Below are 17,247 nucleotides of genomic sequence, written 5' to 3'. Positions count from 1 at the left end.
TGATGCCCAGTAGGCTGATTAACTAACAATAATTTTCAAAAAGTTGGTTCTCAGGGACAATGATTGAATCTCAAAAAAAAAAAAAAAAGACTCTAGTGGGTGCTAATGAAGGACTACTGAGAGGATTGCAATGGGGATGACTGTTGAGGATGACTTTTGCAGGGCCAGGTTATGGGGGGATTTGAAACATACAATAGTACTTATGTTATGTTGTTATTATTAAGTCATAATAAACTGAGTCTTCTTGCAGCTCACCACACCCAAGACAGAGTGCTATATGAGATCCTCTCAGCCTTTCACATCCCTGTCAATACCCCTTCTCCTTTCTTGATACATCTCACCCAACTTTAATTATTGGTGAGTTATCAAATAATGCTCTCCCTTAATAATTTGTAAACTCCATAAGAACAGAAACCAAGCCTGTCTTGAACTGCACTGTCTCTTTAGCATTTAGCACACTTCTTAACATAAAGAAAATCCTCAATAAATACTTGTTGAATGAATGAATGACAAAGAGTTCATTTGTCTTTAGTGCATAGTTGGGGAATGTCATATTCAGATTTGTGTTTTAGGTATATCAAACTGAAAGTTATATGATTATTGGATTACAGCCCTACGCTAAAAACCAGCTCAGTGGCCAGGGCCTTTCTGAATTGTTGCTATGAGGACTGATAATTCACACTATAGGCTAGCCTCAAATCTCCAACCAAGATTGAGTTTTCCCCACCTTTGCCATGTGTATTCAGTTCCACCTAATTCCCAAATAGCTTTCTGGGTCCTTCAAATGTGGCTGTGTCAACCATCCAGTATAAACTTTGATAGGCTGTTACCAATTCATTGGCTATGCCCATTGCCCATATTGGATCTAGTCCATTGTCATCACCCTTACCACTGTGCCTCTGGGTTTCAGACCCTCAGCCCCAATTTCAACCAGGAGGTCCTAAAGGAGATCCCAGCTTTATCACACAGCCAGTCCCTGCCATCCACCTGCTATGTGTTACTGAGATGTACCAGCCTTAATGCCCACACATCAACTACAAGGAACTCAGCTTCTGCCTTAAATTGTAACATGATGCTGTGGTCCACTGCCTACCTCTGCACAACTTCCCAAGTTCTGGGGAGCTGCAACTCACGTGCTTCACTTAGAAACTAGCACAACAATTTATCCCACTCCTCCAGGATCAGGCAGAAGAAAATGCTGGTGATGGACTGGCAGATGGGAAGATAGAGCTAAAAGTCCAAGGGTGAGCAAGTGTGTATAGAGGGCTTGGATTATACTGTTCCCCTGGATAATCTGCAACAGTGGATGCTCCCAGAATTCTCTGGCAGAGATGAAACATCTCACATTCCAAATTAAAGATCATGCATATTTAAAATTGCAAGGGTTGTCTTTTTTATATTGGATGTAGCTAACAGACCTGCCTTCAAACTCCCCTCTGTTCACTTTGTGTTAACCTTAGGCAAGTTATATAACCTCTTAATGGCTCAGCTTCCAATCACCTATAAAATTGTGGTAATAGTACTTATGTCATGTTGTTTTATGATAATTAATCTATAATAATAAAAGGGTAAAATGCTAATTAAACCAAATGTCCTTCCAGGTGTCATCCCAGACATCCATCTGGATGAAGCCAGGGCAGAGCAAAGGCCGATACCGGGTGCCTGCTGGCAGCAGCCAGAGTGAAGCAGCCCGGGTCCCAGGTGCCAGAGGGAAGCCCATGCTGGCAGCTGGAGAAAGGAAGGCCTACTCTTTTACAAATTTTCATTCATCTAGTAAATTAATATTTTTAATAGTTAGTATATATTAATGTTTGCTAAATTAATAAAATATATTAAACCCTGGCTTAATATTAAGCTCAATTGGTTGGAGTGTTGTCCCATATGCCAAAATGTTGTGGGTTCGATTCCCAGTCAGGGTACATATCTAGATTGCAGGTTTGATGCCTGGTTGAAGCATACATGGAAGGCAACTGAACGATGGTTCTCTCTCACATTAATGTCTCTGTCTCTGTCTCTCTCTCTCTCCTTTTTTTAAAATTTATTTTCTTTTTAAAATATATTTTATTGATTTTTTACAGAGAGGAAGGGAGAGAGAGAGAGAGTTAGAAATATCGATGAGAGAGAAACATCGATCAGCTGCCTTTTACACCTCCCCCCCCCACTGGGGATGTGCCCGCAACCAAGGTACATGCCCTTGACCGGAATCGAACCCGGGACCTTTCAGTCCGCAGGCCGACGCTCTATCCACTGAGCCAAACCGGTTTCAGCTCTCTCTCCTTCTTTGTCTCACTCTAATATCAGTAAAAATATATCCTCAGGTGAGGATTAAAAATAAATAAATATATTAAAAAAGTTAATCTCCTGTATAAAATAGGGATCATTATTCTCTCAAGTCATAAGGATTAAAGAAGATAATGAATATGAAATACATTACAACCGCTCAATATAAGTTCATTCATTCTCCCATGTGCTACCTCATCATGGGAGCCAGATGAATGGGTCCTGAGCTGAACAACATGTGGATAGGAAGAGGAAGGAAAGGAAAGGGTGCTCCTGGGGAACTGGGTATAGGTCAGCCAAGAGAATGTAACTGAGAATATGGAAGAGGGCAGGAAACATTACAGAATATGTGCTATTTAGATCCACACTTCTTCCTCTACTGTGACCATGTGACCTTTAGGAATACCTATCATGGCCCCTCTCTACTTCTTAAAATATAAAATCACAAAACTGACTGTGATGCAGAGTCAGCCTATGTCTATACTCCATTCCCCTGGGTATGTGACCTAAACTGGATCAATCAGAATCCTTCCCTGGGATTTTTCATTTTGGAGTTAAAATAAAAGGGATTTTCTTTTAGTTGCCGAACTAACTGAAAGGTTTTTCACTGAAGGTCATTGGCAGCTATCTTTCATGTCATTTGGAGAGTTCATCTCTAGTAAGTAAAACGAGGGTAACACTTGGAATCCAGACAGAAACAAAGGATGGAAGGAGCAAGACAGAGTAGGTGGAAGGGAAGGATAGAAAAGGAGAGAGACAATGGGCAAAAACTAAAACCATTCCCTCTAAGAACAGGAACAAGACAGGGATGCCCACTCTCGCCACTCCTGTTTGACATAGTACTGGAAGTACTAGCCATTGCAATTAGACAAGAGGAGGAAATAAAAGGCATCCAAATTGGAAAAGAAGAAGTAAAGTTATCCTTATTTGCAGATGACATGATATTGTACATAAAAAACCCAAAAGACTCCATTAAAAAACTAATTGACTTAATAAATGAATTTGGCAATGTAGCAGGATACAAAATTAATGCCAAGAAATCCATGGCATTTCTATACACCAACAGTGAAACTACAGAAACAGAGACTAAAAAAGCAATTCCATTTACCATCGCACCAAAAAAATTAAGATACCTAGGAATAAATTTAACTAAGGAAGTAAAGGACCTATATGCAGAAAACTACACGACACTGAAAAAAGAGATAGAGGAAGATGGAAGGAGATGGAAGAACGTACCATGTTCATGGATTGGTAGAATCAACATCATCAAAATGTCCATGCTTCCTAAAGCAATCTATAGGTTCAATGCACTCCCCATTAAAATACCAACGGCATATTTCACTGACCTAGAAAGAACTCTCCAAAAGTTCATTTGGAACAATAAAAGACCCCGAATAGCCACAGCAATCCTGAGAAAGAAGGGTAAAGTAGGAGGGATCTCAATACCAGACTTCAAACTGTATTACAAAGCCACTGTTCTCAAAACAGCCTGGTACTGGCACAAGAACAGACATAAAGATCAATGGAATAGAATTGAGAACCCAGATATCAACCCAAATCACTATGCTCAATTAATATTTGACAAAGGAGGCACGAATATACAATGGAGTCAAGACAGTTTCTTCAATAAATGGTGTTGGGAAAATTGGGAAGACACATGCAAAAGAATGAAACTAGATCACCAACTTACACCATACACAAAAATAAACTCAAAATGGATGCAGGACTTAAACATCAGATGGGAAACCATAAAAATACTAGAAGCATCCACAGGCAGCAAAATCTCAGACGTATGCCAAAAGAACTTCTTCACTGATACTGCCCCTAGGGCAATGGAAGCTAAAGAGAAAATAAACAAATGGGACTACATCAAAATAAAAAGCTTTTTTACAGTAAAAGAAACCATCAACAAAACAACAAGAAAGTCCACGGTGTGGGAGAACATATTTGCAAATAACACCACTGATAAAGGTTTAATCTCCAACATCTACAGACAGCTGATACAACTAAATAAAAGGAAGGTGAATGATCCAATTAAGAAATGGGCAATGGACCTAAATAGAATATTTTCAAAAGAAGACAGAAGGAAGACCAAAAGGCACATGAAAACATGCTCAAAGTCACTAATTATCCTAGAGATGCAAATCAAAACAACAATGCGGTACCATCTCACACCTGTCAGAATGGCCAACATCAACAAGTCAACAAACGGCAAGTGTTGGCGAGGTTGCGGAGAAAAAGGAACCCTCGTGCATTGCTGGTGGGAATGCAGACTGGTGCAACCACTGTGGAGAACAGTGTGGAATTTCCTCAAAAAACTGAAAATGGAACTCCCATTTGATCCAGTAATCCCACTCCTAGGAATATATCCCAAGAAACTAGAAACACCAATCAGAAAGGATATATGCACCCCTATGTTCATAGCAGCACAATCTACAATAGCCAGAATTTGGAAACAGCCTAGGTGCCCGTCAGCAGATGATTGGATCCAAAAACTATGGTACATCTACACAATGGAATACTATGCTGCCATAAAAAAGAAGGAATTCTCATCATTTGCAGCAACCTGGATGGAATTGGAGAACATCATGCTGAGTGAAATAAGCCAATCAATGAAAGAGAAACACCACATGACCTCACTCATTTGTGGATAATAAAGATCATTATAAACTGATGAACCAAAAGATAGATGCAGAGACAGTAAAGCAACAAGCAGATTGTCAAATTTCAGCGGGGAAGGGAGGAGGATCTGGGGGAGATAATAGATCAACTGAAGGACTTGTATACATGCATATAAGTACAACCAATGGACATAAAACTCTGGGGAGGGAGGGGATGTATGGGAGGGAGGGAGGGGGGGAAAATCAATAAAATATGTAAAAATAAATAAATAAATAAATAAATAAGAAAGAAAAAAAAGAAAAGGAGAGGGGGGGAGAGAGGGAGGGAGGGAGGAGAGAGAGAGAGAGAGAGAGAGAGAGAGAGAGAGAGAGAGAGAGAGAGAGAGAGAGAGAGACCATTTGAGGTCCTAGATCCATTTATACGTGAAGCCAGAACCATCCCTGGACTGTCTAAATATGGGACTCAATAAACTCTCTTTTTTGTTTTAGTTTAACTTTATTCCTGTCACTTTCAGTGGAAAGAGTTCTGACTAATCTTGAAGCAAAGAAAGAAAATAACTCTGCATAGATTATAGAAACAGTATTCATGACTAAACTGGGGAGGCTGACCAGGAAGGTGGCAGTTGGTATTTAAATATCATTGAAATGATAGCATATCAGTTGACTTCAAAACTATTTAACTAGATGTCATCTTTAGGGAAGGATTCTAAGGGATGTCAGAAAACTGTCCAGAGACTTGATCTGCTCCACATTCTTATCAACTTCTTTGATAAAGGCTTCTAAGGCAGGCTTATTAAAATTGTGGCTAATCCAAAATTAGATAATGAGGATTAGTGATTCAGTGACAGAGTCCAGATTCGTGAATGGTTGACAGCTGCAGGGGTGGACCCAAACATGCTGGATTGGTAGAATGGGGAATCATGTCAAATGTTATGTTCAAGGACCAGTTACGCCAGTGTAGTGTGAGGAGGGCAGTAGGCTTTCCAGAAATTCACAGGAATTTTGGCTGGCTGTAAGCTTGGTGTGATCCCAGAGCACAGCTGCCAAAACTGCAAACACAAGACCTGGCAAGCTTCACACTAACACAGTGTCCAGGACAAGGGAGATAATCATTTGGCCTTGTTCCATCCTGATCAGACCACATCTGGAGTACAAGGTGCAAGGAAACAAGAAGCAGCATCCTGCAAAGAATGGCTAAAGAAAGGGTCAGAAGTCATAGTAGCTGGTTCTCCATAGACACCTCAAGGGCTGATATAGGGCCAAGGGGAAACCTTATATGCTTGACTCCCAAGGACAGAACCGGACCATGAGTGAAAGTTTACATGGAAGGCAGATGTTGGCAGCAGAGAAGTAAAACTAAGTCAGTCCTAGCTCAGACTCCACCAGTCTGTGAGTGTGGTCACTTGAAGGAAGCTCAGGTTGTTCTCTCCTCGGCACTCCTCTGCCAAGGCAGGGACGCTGCTATTGTGCTGCTTGAGGACATTCCACTGGCTGCTGTACTGTGTCCCATTGCGACAGGATAGGACAATGAGGTGACCAGGAGCTAAAGTGCATGGGGCAGTCCACGGGGGAGGCTGGGACAGACAGTAATGGGGGGAAATGCTCAGAGAAAAGTGACCACCTTTTGGCCATCTTCTCTTTGTGCCTCACCATCTTATTTCAAAAGAAAAAGAAATAAACTACATAGGATATAGTCCCGGAATCCATCCCTTTGTTGAGGTGGGGCCAGTAAAACTATATAATTTTTTAAAATCTTTCCAAGGGATTCTGATGCATAGCTAGGTTTGGGAACAGCACAAATGACCCTACAAAGTGCTGATTCCAGGGAAAGTCACTCATTAAACTGGTTTGTAGTTTTGATGGATCCACAGACCCCTCTGCTTTATTCTTCATATAATCAGAGCCAGTGTCTGAAGCTGGCAGCCCCTTTCCTTTGTTCTTTTGCTTTCTGTCCTCTGCTTTTCACTTCTGAACCGACAATGATCCAGTTTTCACTATGCATATGACTGCTGACCTCTTCCCTCCCTGGACCCAAGCCCTCTGCCTGCCCTCAACCTCCTGGAGCTCCTTGCTTTTTGTCCCCATCTCTTGGTCTCACCTCTCTCCCTAGCAGAGAGAAAAACATTTTTCTTTCCTTCCATTCAGCACTCTTAGAGGGAGATCTCACACCTGGGTTCTTGGGGTTTGAATGATACTTTTTTTTTTTTTCAACAAATAAGGATTTAGTGCCTGGTATAGCCATTCACTGTTCGGAGTGCTAGAAATAGAATGGCAATAAGAAAGACACAGTCCTCAAATCTCATAAAGCTTGTATGCAAGCTCAAGGAAGCAGATGATAAGATCATTTCAGGGAGTTGTTAAGGTATATGAAGAAATAAAATCAGGCAAAAGTAGTGGGAAACAGAAATTGATGGTCAGAGGGGCCTTTTTAAAGAGATAATATCTGAGCTAAAACTTAAAAAAACAAGGTGTGAGTCATAAAGAGAGCAATCCAGACACTGAAAAAAGCATGTACGAAGGCCCTGAGGTGGGAATGAGCCTGCTGTGTTTAGAAAATTCAAAGGGCAGTATTGCTGTTTTGAAGAGGAGAAGAAAGAAGTAACAAAAAAAATGAAGGATGAGGAGAAAGGAAGAGGGAAGAGGAAAAGCATCAGAACAGATTCCTGTAGCACCTCGAATCAATATTTAGTTTTTATGGGCTGCTTCTGAGTTTGCCCACCTACCTATACTCCTATCCCCCACACACAGTGGTTTGTGCTTGGAACCCTTCCTCTCTCTCATATTTGAGACATACAGTATTTGCAAATCTTTGAGCCACAAATGTAAACTGAATTCAAGTTATTCCCCTCGGACCTCCAGTGCCTCAGCAAATCAGCAGGTGTGAGTAGGCCCCCGTTTATGTTTCCCTGAACTTTTCATAGCAGCTATTATTATTCTGTGAAAGTTAGAAGCTTTGTCTATGCAGAGCTTGCAAAGGACTTCCAGTGATATTATCTAACCTAGACCCTTCCTGTCTTAGCGTCAATTCTAGCCTAGCCAAGACACCTGGTAAAAATTTCATACTAACAAGAGCTGGCCAGCCACATGGAAAGCTATATGTGATGTAGTGAATTCCCTGATATATATTCAAACACACTACACACTGTTGGGGGTGGGGAGGAAAGAGAGGAAATAACACTTTAGAAAATTTGGGTCACTTGCTACTCCATTATGTGCTTGAATGAGTATGGTTCCCTCAATCCTTCATATAGTAAGAATTTCATATTTGTCATGTCAATATTTCAAGACAAATGAAGTGCGAGCGCACGCTTGTGTGTGTGTGCGCGCGCGCACACACACACACACACACACACACTCCAGTACCCAACTTAAGAAATATTGATCTCTTCCAGTGCTGAGGAAAAAACCAGGAATGCTGGCCTTAGTGAGAAATGTCCATTTGTTTCTATTCCTCACTAAAAAATCATCTAGAGGGGAACATATAATAAGGCTAGATTGAATCTAGTATCCATGCTATATTTAATGAACAAATTCAAAGGATTTTAAGGAATAATTTTTATTTATGAGATTTTGGCTTTCCATAGTGCCTCTTGAATCTAAGATTCAACTCCACTATACTCAAATTATTTCTTTTGTCATTTCGCATGTATATTCCAGTGTTGTTGTTTCTTCTTCTTCTTCTTCTTCTTCTTCTTCTTCTTCTTCTTCTTCTTCTTCTTCTTCTTTTCTCTCTCTCTCTCTCTCTCTCTCTCTCTCTCTCTCTCTCTCTCCCTCCCTCCCTCCCTCCTTCCCTCCCTCTCTCTCCTTTTTCTCTCTCTCTCACATATACACACACAAAAATACATGTGTGCACTTTTAAAAACATTTTTATTGATTTCAGAGAGGAGGGGAGAGGGATTGAAAAACATCAATGATGAGAGAGAATGGCCCCCATCCTGGATGGCCCCCACTGGGGATCGATCCTGACCGGGAATCAAACTTGTAACCTCTTGGTTTCTGGGTCAGTGCTCAACTGCTGAGTCACACCCAGTTGGGCCATTTTCTTTCTACCTTCACTTCTTTCTTTCCTTGCAGCTTCTTTCTTTATTGAGGGAGAAGGTGGAATAGAACAAACAACTCTGACATATTGGCCCTTCACACACACACACACACACACACACACACACACACACACACACACTTCTGGTTTAGTCAGTAGTTATATCAATTTCACATGCTGTTGAGGAGGTCCACCTAGATGAGCTGTCAGTGCAAGAACATGAAATACTGTGTTTTTAGATGACTGTGCATTAAAACAACCTCCAATTGTCTCCCTAATTTCATTTTCTTTTTTTAAATATATTTTATTAATTTTTACAGAGAGGAAGGGAGAGGGAAGAGAGTTAGAAACATCGATGAGAGAGAAACATCGATCAGCTGCCTCCTGCATACCCCCTACTGGGGATGTGTCTGTAACCAAGGTACATGCTCTTGACCAGAATAGAACCTGGGACCCTTCAGTCCACAGGTCAATGTTATATCCACTGAGCCAAACCAGTTAGGGCCCTAATTCCATTTCATCTTCATCCTTATGAAAAAATAAATTTCTCCTCCAAATTTTAACTGGACATGTACCTGTCCAGCTAAATGCTAGATTTTCCAGGCTCCCTTGCAGCTAGGTGTGACCACATGACTATGGAGTGTGTTTCAAAGTTCTAGGTGCAATTTCTTGGTCCCATTATTAAAAGAAAGCTCTACTTTCTTTCCTTGCCTATATAATAAGTGGAGCTCAGAAGAGTGGTAAATGAGCTGACTATATCTATGTTAATATGAACATGCTAAAGCAGTACTGTCCAATAGAAATAATCCTATGCCAGGTGAAATTAATTTTCTTTGTTAACAGGTATCCAGTAGAAACAAATGTAAAACAAATAACTTCAATTTTAACAACATATTTTATTTAACCTAATACATCTAATTTTCACCTCCATATGTAATCAATATAAAATTATTAATGAGAAGTTTATTTTTTATTCATACTAATTATTCAACAAATGTGCATTTTATACCTACAGCATGTCTCAATTCGGATTAGCCACATTTCAGTGCTATAACTCATGGCTATATATTGGTCAAAGAGTGCTAAATGATGGTTAAGCAACAAGACAGAAGGAATAACAATATAACTATGTATAGAGAAGTACTCAAGTTTTAAACCTTGAAAAATTACAATTTGATATGCTTTCATTTTTGCATGTTTTTCCTTTTTGAACTTCATGAAACTGAAAGTAATAACAGTCTCCACAACCATTAAGCACTTAAATATGTATGCATCATTTAATTTTTATTATCAATTTGAATTAAATACTTATTAAAAGAGGACAAAGGTTAAAAATAAATTTAAATAATAAAAAAGAGGAAAATGGGAAATGAAAACACTAATTTAAAAAGATATCTGGACATCCATGCTCATTGCAACATTATTTATAACAGCCAAACCATGGAAACAACCTCATTTAAGTGTCCATTGATGGCCCTAGATGGTTTGACTCAGTGGATAGAGCATCGGCCTGTATCACCAAAGGATCCTGGGTTCAATTCCGGTCAAGGGCATGTACCTCAGTTGCAGACTCCTCCCTGGACCAGACCCTCATTGGGCTCATGTGGGAAGCAACTAGTCGATGTGTTTCTCTCACATCAATGTTTCTCTCTGTCTTTCCCTCTCTCTTTTCCATTTTTCCTAAAAATCAATGGAAAAATATCCTCAGGATGAGGATTAATAAAAATAAAAATAAAAAAAGTGTGGTATATGCAAAGTGGGGCAAAAGTAGGTTTACAGCTTTGAGTATGCAAAACACAGAGTTTGTTCTTGTATTATTATTTAATAAATATTGCATGTTTTTCCATGTAAACAAACTTTTGCTAACCTTACTTTTGCTAATCCCTGTATGTATAATGGAATACTATTCAGCCATTAGAAAGAATGGAATCTTGCTATTTATGACAACATGAATGGACTTTGAGCACATTATGCTAAGTGAAATAAGTCAGACAGAGAAAGAGAAATAGTACTCTATGATCTCACATATATAGACTTAAAAAAAAAAGTAATAACAACAAAACCAAGCTCATAGATACAAACAACAAATTGGTGGACACCAGAGGGGGCAGGAGGGTGGAAGAGGGCATTGACGAAATGGGTTAAGTGGTCAAAAGGTACAAAGTTCTGGTTATAAAATAAATAAATCCTGAGGTTGTAATGTTCGGCATGTCAACTACAGTTAATCATACTGTGTTGTATATTTAAAAGTTGCAAAGAGAGTAACTCTCTTTTTAAAAATATATATATTTTTTTATTGGTGTCAGAGAGGAAGGGAGAGGGAGAGAGAGACAGATAGAAGTATCAATGACAAATATCATTGATTGGCTGTGTCCCACACAACCTGCAACCTGTGCAAGTGCCCTTGACCAGAATCAAACCTGGGACCCTTTGTCCCAGGCTGATACTCTATCCACTGAGCCAAACCAGCTAGGGTAAAAATAACTCTTAAAAGATCTCATCAAGAGAAAATAATTTGTAATTATATATGGTAAACAAATGGTAACTATTGAGTGATTGTGGTAATCATTTTGCAGTGTATACAAATATTAAATCATTTATACCTCAACATTTTTCTTTAAAAGGGAAAAGGGTAATGTACAAGAAAATAGGAGAGGCGGGAGGAGTGTCTTACAATTACAGTATCATCAGTAGTACATAATTTCAAGTAAAACTAGATAAGAGTTCATTTAAAAGACCCCATCCTGCTTAAATTTCTCAGCTTATACCTACGTACTTTTCAAACATATAATTTTACAAGCATGATCATATAACATCTTCATGTAAAAATAAAACAATAGTCAAATTAGTTTCTTTTTTTCCTATCCAATTTGTTTCTGTTTCCCCACAAACAAAAGGAATTGGCTAAAGACTGACAAGGTTCTTTATGCTTCTAAATTAATCCTCTGGTTTATGGGAAAATGCAAAACTGAAATCTATAACAGAAAAAAGAAAAGAAAATGTAAATAAGAACCTATTACTTTAATTTTGTGTCCCAAGATATGTCAGTTATTATCTTGGTTTGCTGCTGCTGTTTTCCTTCAATGAAGACAGCATCCAGAAGGATGAGGGTAGCCGAGAGAATTCATTCTACTCTCAATTTATTTCATTGAATTTGTATAGAATACTGGTTCAGAGCATAGATTTAAGAGCCAGATATCCCTGAATATTTTTTAAAGAATAGTTTATTGATTTTTTAGAGAGAGGGGAGAGGGGGATAGAGGTTAAGGAGAGGGAGAGAGGGGGAAGAGAGAGAGAGAAAAGAAGAGAGAGAGAGAGAGAGAGAGAGAGAGAGAGAGAGAGAGAGAGAGAGAGAGAGAGAGAAAAGAAGAGAGAGGGAGAGAGGAAGAAAGAGAGAGGGAGAGAGAGAGAGAGGAAAAGACAGAGACAGAGACAGAGAGAATCAGCTGCCTCCTGTATTCCCCCTACCAGAGATGGAGATGCAACTTGGACATGTGCCCTTGATGGGAAATCCACCAGCAACTTCCTGGTGTACCCAACAAAGCCCAACCAACTGAGCAACACGAGCCAGGGCAGTCATCCCTGGATTTTAATCTTGAATCTGCTGATTATTAGCTGTGTGACTATGGCAACTTACTAAACTCTGTAAGACTTGGTGTTCTCATATGCAAAAAATAAGAATAATAATAAACCACCTCAAAGTACTACAATAAATAAGATGTGAGATGAGTAGGAAGCACTTAACACAATGCCTGACAGGGCTACTCACTGCCAAGTATTTTTCTATTTCTGAAATAATCATCTCATAACATCTATGTATTTTAGCACCTACTGTGTGACGATTTTCCTTTGACCAGGATTATTTCTAATTCTCACAGCAACACTAAGGATGGGGTGTGGGAACTCACTTTCGTTTTACAGTTGGAGAGATTGTGGGTCAGAGAGGTGAAGTGGCCTGCCTGAGGTCACCAAGTACTTATGTGACTGAGCAGGAGTTGAAACAGACTCAGCCCATAATCAAAGCCTGTGCTCTTTCCACCAGGCTGAGGTAGTGTGTGCCCCAGAGCAGGACAAAGTAAGACAAGGCAAAGCAGCGTTGGAGGTCTCCAAACCTCCCGGTTTAGAATAAATCCCCCAATTATGTTTAAAGTTGGAGGAGCTTTTCAAATTTCAACTGGACATTCTTTTCCCACCACGTTCCTTGAAATTCCCCTTTTAAAGAGCATCTAGGAGAAGCCACTCTCATTAGCCAGGGTCTGGCTTTGTTTTCCTAATAAACAGACCTAATAAATCAGACAAAGGAGGCTCTTTTATTTTCAATCGATTCTTGAACACTGCAGCCGATTTTCTCCTCCTTGGCTTGAAATTGTGATCTGGGAATGGCGGGTCCTGCAAATTGTCCTCCCAGAAGCAATGCCCCTTGAGGATCCTCCACTTGTTATTTTTAATCACTGTAATCTCCTTCTCAAAGGAGGCCCTGGTCAGAAACAGAGCAGGCCTTTCAGGGGCTTTCAAAGCACAATTATTGCAGAGGGACCCGGATAGGGGGGGAGGGGGGAGGGAGGGAGAGAAGTGGTGGGAGAGAGAGAGGGAAGTCAATATAGTACTAACAACTTGGAAAAGCTGAATAATAAACTCAATTAGATTCTGACAATTGAGAAGAAACCCCATGTTTCAATACATTTACAATAAACAGTGGCCATTTCATTCCAGTCTAGAAAGCCTGAAGGATATACTGGGGTGGGGGACCATGGAGAGCAGAAGCTATTTGGGGGTGAACTGGAATACTGGGGACAAAGACTGAGGCAGGAAAACAAGCCAAGGATTGATTCTAAGGATTGTGAGGGGCCCTAATTCAGGAAAAAGTTTTGGGTTTTTTTGTTTGTTTGTTTGTTTGTTTTTGTTTTTTTTAAGAAAGCAAATAGAACACCAGGGGCATGTTAATTTCCACAGCCCTAAGTCAATACTCCACGAAGAGTGCATTAGACTTACTTTTCACCAATTATTCTAAGAAAGTAAAAGCCAACATTAAAATGTCAAACTAGGTCAGCACCTCTTTCTTCCTAACGGTGAGTGGCGGGATCGGGTTTGCTAATCACAGGCCTCCATGTGGTTTCTGCAGGGTCTTTCTTTCAAGAGCTCTTAGCCACGGGAAAGGAGGATGATCGCCCGTCTCATAGCCTGGGTGGGGGCTTCACAGTCCCAAAGGCTAACTAACATTTTGGGCTGGAATAACTGTAGGGTGACAGTCTAGCGCTCCCCTCTCCCCCAGCCCCAGTCCCCACCTCCAGGCCATGGACACCTAGGCAATCAGGGAGCCTCGTGGTCCATGGGAATACCTGAGGCACCTCCTTCCCAGTTCTGGGGCCCTGGTTACTGCCAGTGCTCAGCCAAACTGGGAGGATTCTTGTGAGAAGAGATGCCACATAGGGCACTTGGCCTAGGCCCCATACTGATCTAAAGCACAGAAAGAAAAAACAATCCTCCTGCGTTTAAATTAGGAACAATTTTAGGTAAGCCTTCTGCCATGGAGAAATCAATCATTCATTTATTCAATTAATTCTTGAAGACCAGAATTCACGGTAGATTGGACAGAGTACTGAGAAAAACCTACGTTTACACACACACACACACACACACACACACACACACCAAAAACAAAACAAATCTGAATTATTAAATTAGTAAAGGTCATCTAACTCAAACTAGCATGTATGGAAGACCTCAGGCACACTCATCTTTGTAAACTCATTCCGGACAAGCTGTCAGAGTGGCTGGATAAACAGCTATTTTCATGGCTGGAGAACGGATCCAGGGAAATTGAGGACTTGCATAAGGTGGTACAGCTACTAAATCCAAGTCCATCTGACTCCAGAGCCACACCTTTCCTACCAAGGGGATCTGGGGCCATTTCCCAAGAGCACACAGATTCTCCATGTGGGGGAGGGCTAAGGAGACCAGTGGGGTTGTTCCCGCTTCCCTCTGGTCCATTGGGGGCATTGGCTGTTTCCCAGCTGCAGGCCTAGCTCCTTCAGCCGCTGGCCAACCCAGCCGGGTCCCTCCAGCGCTGGGTTGCTGAGTCGCATGTCCTCCACCCAACGTCCTTCTCCCCTCAGTGAATCCCCAGGATCCCGCCAATCCGTGCACCCAGGGTCCTGCCGGCTGCTTGTCAAGCGCTGAGCGAGGCGCCTCTGGGTACCAAGGGCGCTAGGCAGCCGGCTCTGGGAGCTCCCGGTGGAGAAAGTCGGGATCCCCTAGAAATGGGAGAAGCGTTCAGAAAAGGGTGGCCCCTGGTTTGGACGCGGGCGCCCGCTGACACCGCCCTAAACTTTCTCCAGTCTTGTTCCCACCGCCTCCTCCCTCAAAGCTCTAAGAACCGGGACGGCGGGTGTGGAAGGGGGGGGGGGGGCTGTAAACCCATTTGCCCCACTAGATGCCCCCAGCAACCCACTTTCCCCTGCTTGGTGCCAGAGTTGGCTTATGACAGGGTGGGAGTGGGGAGGCATGCTCCCTGTCACTCCCCGCCTGCCTCAGGGGGCCGTGGGGGAGGGGGAAACCAGGTAGGCTTCCTTCCCGGCCTCTGCTCAGGTATGTGCCTGGAGCTGCCCTCATGCCCGGGAGGCGCTCAGCTGCCTGGCCCTCCCCTCCCTGCGTCCCGAATGCCTGCCCTGGGCTGAGGAGCTTGGGCGCCACCTCATTGGGGCACGGATCCTCTGGAGCCAGGGTCTCCTGACCTCCGGGGAGCAGACTTCGGGAATTTGGGCGTCCCTTCCCATCTTCACCGGGTTCCCCTTTCCTTTTCGAGGCTACACTGAAGGCCAGTTCCACTGGGGTTGGGGGTCATGGGTGTGGGGCGGGGGGGGGGGGTTGGGAGCAGGGGGGGAAAAGAATGTCTAGAAATCCAGGATCCTCTCCTGCCTGGAAAACAATTGGGAGTTCTTTCCAGAGACCCTTCCGGAAAGCTTCGGGCTCTTCCCTCCTCCCCATGCCCAGGAAAAGGGGAAGCTTCAAGTCCGTTTTCCTGGAAGGGATCTGTCGGGGGAAGCAGGAGTGAGGGTTCCGCTGGGTTGTCAGTCAGAGAGAAGCTGGTGTCTTCTCCTCCAGGAATGGAAGCAAGCGGGGAAAGCCGGAGTTCGCCACCTTGCTTGGGATGCACCCGGGAGAAACCAGGTCCCCTCCACTCCAGAGACGGAGCTGGAGAGAGGCGGGTCTCCACGGTTCTCCCCGACCCAGCCGGTTCCCTCCCAGCCAGACGGGCGTGACGCGCTGCTTTGCTGTAGCCCACACCCGGGATCCGCGCATCGGAAACGGGGGGGTTGTCTCCCCTGACAGAGGGCCCCCACGACGGCCAGGAACTAACTGGCTCGGGAATTGGCTCCCAGCTAAAGAGGGCTGAGGATGGCCAGAACCGAAGGGTCCTCGCCGGGCTGCGCAGACCCCGTGCGCCCGGGGACCGTGCGCCCTCCTCCGGTCCTGCGCGGTCGGTCGGCGCCCTCCGGGGGCCGGGTCCCGCGCCCCGCAACGCGCCCCGCCGGGCCACTTACCGCGGTAGCTGGTTCCCGGCTTGTAGAAGTCGGGGTCGCCCTCCACTCGGAGGCTGAACTCGGTGTAGCCCTCGCGGCGCGTGCCCTGGGCGCGCAGGATGCGGCTGCAGTAGCCCTCCGACTTGGGCACTTTGTCCAGGGTCTCGTCGGAGAAGGCCAGCACTGCGGCCAGGGGCAGCGCCAGGGCCAGCAGCGCCGGGCTCCGGCTCAGCCTCAGGGGTGCCGGGGGTAGCCTCATCCTCGCGGGGCCCCCCAACTTTGTGCTTACTGCCGCAGGCCCTCGCCACGCAACTCCTGCCCGAAGGGGTCCCCGCGGAGACCTGGCAGAGCCTGGGCGGGAACGGGAGCTCGGAGCTCGGAGCCCGGAGGAGACCGTGCCTGCCTCGGCTTGGCAGCTGCGCTGCGCGGAACTGAGCTGAGCCGAGCGGAGCGAGCGGAGCAGCGCGAGGAAGGAGGGCGGCGGCAAAGGAGGAGGAGGGAGGGCTGATTTTGCCCAGATCCCCGAGCGCAGCGCTGTTTTTTGTTTCGGAGCTGGCGATTAGCTGCGCTTCTGTGTTTATTTTGAGATGCTGATTCCCAGGGTCTGGCAAGAAAATCGTAGGATCCTGGGTCACCTCGTGCTCTGTCCCACCACCGAGGAGGCTGCTGTCCCCACCCCCCTACCCCCAGCTACACTCTGGACCTCTGGACCGTGTGGAGGAGGGTATTTGAAGGAGGGAAAGACACTAACTTTCGTTGCACACCTACTCCGCGCCTAGCTATA

The 17,247-nt window shown here is 43.7% G+C and overlaps 1 protein-coding gene across 1 annotated transcript in view; it reads right to left on the bottom strand.

Moving 5' to 3' along the window:
* The window catches only part of SPON1 (spondin 1), a 252,535-nt gene extending 235,498 nt beyond the window's left edge, over nt 1-17,037 (bottom strand). Inside the window, exon 1 of the mRNA XM_084893979.1 lies at nt 16,485-17,037. Coding sequence (XP_084750105.1) covers nt 16,485-16,722 — 238 coding nt within the window. The 5' untranslated portion in view covers nt 16,723-17,037. The remainder of the gene's footprint in view (nt 1-16,484) is intronic.
* Between the last annotated feature and the right edge of the window lie 210 nt (nt 17,038-17,247).

The sequence above is a fragment of the Pipistrellus hanaki genome (assembly GCF_964339955.1).
Source record: "Pipistrellus hanaki genome assembly, chromosome: 9".
Classification (NCBI taxonomy): Eukaryota; Metazoa; Chordata; class Mammalia; order Chiroptera; family Vespertilionidae; genus Pipistrellus; species Pipistrellus hanaki.
The sequence above is the reverse complement of the archived record's forward strand: the minus strand, read 5'-3'. Positions and strand labels throughout refer to the sequence as shown.